Genomic DNA, 6,232 nt, shown 5'->3' with positions numbered 1-6,232 from the left:
CTCCAAGCCTGTCTAATTCTGGGCACCCATTTTGCCTTGATCCCAAAGTCGCTAACTACTAATCTATGTTGTGGGGTACATTCTTCGCCAGGGTAGGTTTTGGCATTTATAAGCCGCCCTCTTTCCCTATTTCTGGCGAGGATGTAGTCGATTTGGCTAGAGTGTCTGCCGGAGCGGTAGGTGACTAGGTGACTGGCAGGTTTCCTGAAGTTGGTATTGCAGACCATAAGATCGGTTGCATCACAGAACTCCAGCAGTCTGGTTCCCTCCTCGTTGCGGGAACCGAAGCCATAGCCTCCATGTATGCCATGGAAGCCTCCAGCACGACGTCCGACATGACCGTTAAAGTCTATATATATAACAAGTCCAAATTAAGTGGTGTAATCTAAACTAACAAAAGTTACAGAGTGAAGTTCCTGAATCTGGATAAGTTTCAATGTTGTGGGAAAAGAAGATTCTGACATTTCGTCCGAGACAGCCCTTAGACAAAATATCAAAGGGATCATTACCCACTTACAAACTTTACTGTAAAGGCTACTATGCAGAGCTGCAATATAATGTAATTGTTAATACAGTTGTTAAAACTTAGCCCTAACACATATGCTAGTTTGGGTATAGAATTTCTGTTGGGCACACATTCAAAATAGTATTGAAAATATATATATATATATATATATATACATTTTAAACAAAAGCTAGAAGAATGTGTAACAAACTTTTATCTGTTAACTGTATGAACTGGGAGAGCAGCCAGCTCAAACTATTAAAAAAAGAACATATTTTACTGCTTTACATACAGCACAGATACACATTCACTATTTGTAACTTACATGTGCATAGGAATTTTTTGTGATACACTATTGTAAACTTCAATTTAAAGTGAAGGCAGTCAGTTGCATTAGACAAGCTGAATTAAGAGGCATCTATTCTTTGGAAAAGGACAGTAAATTTGAACTTATGACCACATACACATAAGGACTGTGACTTCATTGCAAATACATTTTATATATTTTATTTTCTTTACATTTTTTTTTATTAGTAAAATTGAGGATATGCCTTAAATTATATTAAAATGGAGAAAAAAAAATTGGGTGGCTTAAATAAATAATGTTGCAACCCAGTACAGGTAGCCAAATGAATCCTAAATTATACACAGGAAAATCTTGCTTTCTGTTTTTATTTTTTTTAAATCTTTCCTTTAGTTAAAAAAAGTAACACACTGTAAGATATGAATCCATGTCCCTGACTTTAATAATCTGCCCATGGATTCATTTTCCAGAAAAAAAAAAATGAATGAGATTGCAAGATTTCAAACTCTTCCAGTTGACAGCATTTTATAGTGAAGATGATGTGCTCTGGTTGCATATGCTATGACACCATTTATAAACATAAGCCACTCTTTTGAATTGTAAGAACAGAGTTAGAGAATGTGTCAAGGAGCCTTGCTATAGAAATATATGTCACAAAGTGGCAAGGATCTAACCTGATGCTATGTTAGACTTAGCAAGAATTTAAAGCACTTCCTCCACTTCTCTCTCCCATTACACCCCCTCATCTATCATTGACTGACATCCATATTATCACCATCATGTAACTATCTAACAAACACATACACTTCCTCACCCATTTTCATGAATCATGTTCTGCACCCTTTTGTGACTTGCCTTCTCATTTTTTTCCATCATTCTCTTGTGTTTGTTATTCCCCATTACTCTTTCTTTCCACCCTTTTAGTCATGCTATTTCTATCTAATCTTTTTACCAACAACCCTAATGTAGCTGTTTCTGGTATGTTTCTATCTAATCCCCTCATCACCAGCCAACATGTACCTATTTACACACCTCTCTCTCTCTCTCCTATTATACTTCTGCTCTGACTCCTACGGCTATGAAATCCTTCTTCATTCCCCTTACTCTCCCAATCTCACATCATCTGACTTCCGCCTCTTTCCAACCATGAAGTCTTTTTTGAAGGGGAGGCACTTTTTGGATGATGATGAACTTCTTTCTAAGGTAAAGTCTTGGTCCCAGACGCAACCTACCGACTTCTACAGATGAGGTTTTCACAGTTGCATAAAGCAATGGGAGAAGTATGTCACCATTGGTGGTGACTATGTAGAGAAGGACTAATAATTATGCCATGTTTTATTTATCTCAGTCTTTGGGAAGTGGGCCAGGATAAATTTTTAATGAACACCCCTCATACATGATTAAATGCATCCAGTGCATCTTGTAAAATGATTGGTGATAGGATGAGCATCCAATCATAGACCATAACAAAATGGAATATAGAAGCAACACACTTACTGATCAGTTCAGGTGAGCAGTAACTGAATACCAGAATGGAAAAGCCAACGTAAAATGATGACAAAAATGCCATGGTTAAGAACCAATGACAATAAGGATGACTGCACAACTCTTTTACATTGTAGCTTTCTTTTATAGAATGAAGTGACTGTAAAAAAAAGCCAAATATAAGCTTACACTCCATTAGATGGAAATCAGAACATTATTTATTTGACATTTCTAACAGCTACAATAAAAATTATTAAATGAAATTGTTTTTGTGACACAACATAAAATATGACTAAAAGAGATGCCTGTAGAAATAATGGGGAAATGTTGGAAGTTTGCATAGCACACAGAAGAAGTGCATATTTAATTACAACTGTTTCTACTTTGGGCACAAGGCTGGGAATTTTGTGGTGAGGGGTTAAACAATTAAATCAACTTTGATATTTGACTGGAGGGATGAAGGGAAAAGTTGACTTTGATGGGATTTGAACTAAGACTGTAAAGAGTACCACAGGATATTTTATCCAAGACAATCTACAACCCTAATATCAAATTTAAGCACAACTTTAAAACTCACTAGACAGGAAAGAGACAACACAGGAAAAAGAAGACTCTAGTCTTGTCAAGAATGAAAAACTGCAAGAAAGCAGATTTTGTCTGATGTTGTAACAATTCTGCCAATTTATCACCCTTTATAATAATGGTAAAAGGCACAACATCTGATATTTTGAGCAAAGGGTTAGTTCATTAAAATCAATCTCAGGACTTCTTTGGTACTCTACTGACCCCAAAGGAACAAAAAGGTAAAGAGCAAGGACAAATATAGCAAGGAATTTGTTCAGCTACTCTATCAATCCTGCCAGGATGACACTCTCAATAATGATAAAAACAATAATAATAAAGATAAATGAAAGACAAGGTCACTTGCATATTTGAAGTACCTCAAACTTCTCTTGAAGTCAAAAAGTCAAAACTCAATGGAAGAAATCTTGTGATTGCCATCAACATATGGGCTGTTGCTATAGTTTGCCATAGTGCCTCCATTCTAAATTGGACACGAGCAGGGACTGACCAACTTAATCACACTGCCTGAAAGATGATGACAATGCCAAATGTACACAGGCTGTACATGAAATGGGGGCAAGAGTGGACGTGGCCAGATAAGCATATGGGAGTTCATTGAAAGTGGAAGAAAAAACTAGGCAGAGTATTTGGTAAACAGCAAACAAGACTTACAACAGTATGCTGCTAATGCAGAAGGATTTACCAAAAGTTGAGAGTGATAATGAATTCCAATCACAAATAGTCAACAAGAGAGAGGAAATGCTACACTGCATGGAATTATATGGTCAGTTCTACCATGAGACTAACAACTTAAAAGACTGAGAAGTATCATGGATGTGGCTCAGCAAAGAGGACTGAAAGTTACTCAGGAGCAGACACTGAACACTAATTCAGTGAAAAGGGATATATATCACACGAGTGTAACAAACCTCTGCAGAATGTGTGGGGAGAAGGTCAAAAGCATGACTCACATCATTAGTACTTGTGAAAGTCTTGTGTAGAAAGAGTACAAACACAATTAGGTAAAACTTCACTGGCTATTGTGCTGGAAGTATAGATATGGGATTACAGAAGCTTGATACCAACATAAACCAGGAAAGTTAATGAATGAAATGGGAAGGCAAAACTCCTCTGGAACTTTGATTTCCAGGCAGACAAGGTGTCAGAGCACAGAAAGCCAGATATAGTAGCTTCCAAGAGCAACAAGCAAGAGTACTTATTAATTGATGTGGCAGTGGCAGGAGACCAATAGATTGTCATAAAAGAAAAAGTAAAGGTTGACAAATATAGACACCTGAAAATTGAGATCGCCAAGATCTGGTAGCTTCAAAAGTAAAAGTTTGTTCCTGTTGCCTTCGGAGTATTGGGTTCAATACCATACAACCTGAAGAAACGTCTGGACATTTTAAAAATACCCTACAATTTTGGTGTATTGCAAACATCAGGTTTACTTGGAACTGCACACATACTGCATAAAGTGTTGTCTGTCTGGAGTCCTTGTGACTAGACAGACAATACAAATCCCCAGTACACACAATTTTAATCTACATCACAATATCGGATACCAAGTGACATCTTTAATAACAATTTCAAATTTTGGCACATGCTTAGAAATTTTAGAGAAAGAAGGTAAGCCAAATACATCACTCCCAATACTTAACCGGTACTTTATTTTACCAACCCTGGAACAATGAAGAGCAAAGTCAACCATGGTGGTATTTGGAATAGGAACACAAAAAAGCCAAAAGGAATGCTGATTAATATTATCTCCAAAAGGCTAACAATTCTACCAGCACACCACCTCAACAATGATAATTCATTGAGCTTGCTTGGATTTGCCCAACTCAACCACTCACAAAGAACTGGTATGGCATTTGTGAGGTTGGCTGAGCAACATCTCATAGCCATTTGGAAATGACTGGACAGCTGACATATATGGGTTGTCAATAGGAGTGTATTACTGAGATTTTCCATAGTTCTCAAGCTCTTCCTGATATTCAGAACAGCCTATAACATGCACGTATAAGCACCATCAAGCCTTGCTTCCAGATGCTTGCTAAAGCAGTGAACCTGTACAATAGCCCCAATTTCATGACATCTTTCCAATTGCTTCTGTGAAAGTGATGTTACTGCTTGAATGTACAAGGCACTAGGCCTTGAAATTTGGGGGGAGGGAACTATTCAATTACATCAAACCTAGTGTTTCACTGGTAATTAACTTATAGATCCTGAAAGGATGAAAGGCAACGTTGACCTCAGAATGTAATAGCAGACAAAATACCACTAAGCATTTCACCCAGCCCACCGCCTTAAGAATAAAAATAATAATTATAATACTTCTAGGTAAGAAAAGTGGATTTTCCCTTTTCTGAATATATCAAAATGTAACTAATTTGAAGGAAATTATGAGATTAAAAGAGAAAGGGCCAGAGTTGTTGTTGAGCCCTTTTGATTTCTGTTCATATGTATACAGCATGGGAAATATATTTTGATATATGCAAACAGTTATTCAAAGTGAATTCTCTGACTTTATAATTATGATCAAGAATATGTAATATCAAAATCGCTTCATTAATTATAACTTTTGTTGAACTCTATTCCCAATAGTAAGGGAAGAGTCTAGTGGATTATGCTGCAGTATGTTATAAATATATCTGGAAATCAATATGATGATGAGGATGGTGATGACAATGGCAGTGGTGGTGATTTTGTGGTGGTGCCAATGCACCTGAGTGTTGTAAATAGAAAAGAGACACAGAGCAATTTGTGAATCACAGAAGCTGTTAAGTATTGCTGGAACATTCTAAAAGGATATCGTTAAGGTCCAGAGAGGTAAACCAAACAAAGAACACTAAGCGTGAGTCAAAGTACCATGCTGGTTGTCAGTTGTACTAGAGACTGAAACTTAAGAGATCCATTTAATAATAAGAACTGGTTATCATGCTGGGTTTCACAATCAGTTGGAAAGGTTGTTTGATGTTATCTCGAGATACACTGAATTTACCTATCTGGAGAGTTTGGAGATGACCCGAGCCAGAGCTCGATTTTCTTCCTTAACTTTTGCGTTCTCCACTTTTAACTTTTCATGTTGCTGGAAAGAATAAACAAGCTGTAACAGGGGAAAGCAAAACAAACAGGAGAGGAGAAAAAAATCATACATAAAGCAAGGATAAACAAATAAGAAAAACCAGGCTCCAAACAGGGAAGTGTGATCTAACTAAAATTTTATTGCATGAAAGTTGAAGCACTTCAGAAGGGAAAGTAATATAACCATTATTACAAAATATAAATAGCAAACCAGGCTAGTTGCTTAAAGCTCTGTGTGTGTGTGTGTGTGTGTGTGTGTGTGTGTGTGTGTGTGTGTGTGTGTGTGT

General features: G+C 36.9%; 1 protein-coding gene across 9 annotated transcripts in view; it reads right to left on the bottom strand.

The window, feature by feature from the left end:
* LOC106871763 (protein phosphatase 1 regulatory subunit 12A) overlaps positions 1 to 6,232 on the bottom strand; it is a 216,364-nt gene that overhangs the window by 13,301 nt on the left and 196,831 nt on the right. Inside the window, exon 23 of one of the 9 annotated variants that reach the window (XM_052978463.1) lies at positions 5,863 to 5,949. The exons of the other annotated variants lie outside the window; for them this stretch is intronic. Coding sequence (XP_052834423.1) covers positions 5,863 to 5,949 — 87 coding nt within the window. The remainder of the gene's footprint in view (positions 1 to 5,862; positions 5,950 to 6,232) is intronic. 9 annotated transcript variants of the gene reach the window in all.

The sequence above is a fragment of the Octopus bimaculoides genome, chromosome 2, assembly GCF_001194135.2.
Source record: "Octopus bimaculoides isolate UCB-OBI-ISO-001 chromosome 2, ASM119413v2, whole genome shotgun sequence".
Classification (NCBI taxonomy): Eukaryota; Metazoa; Mollusca; class Cephalopoda; order Octopoda; family Octopodidae; genus Octopus; species Octopus bimaculoides.
The sequence above is the reverse complement of the archived record's forward strand: the minus strand, read 5'-3'. Positions and strand labels throughout refer to the sequence as shown.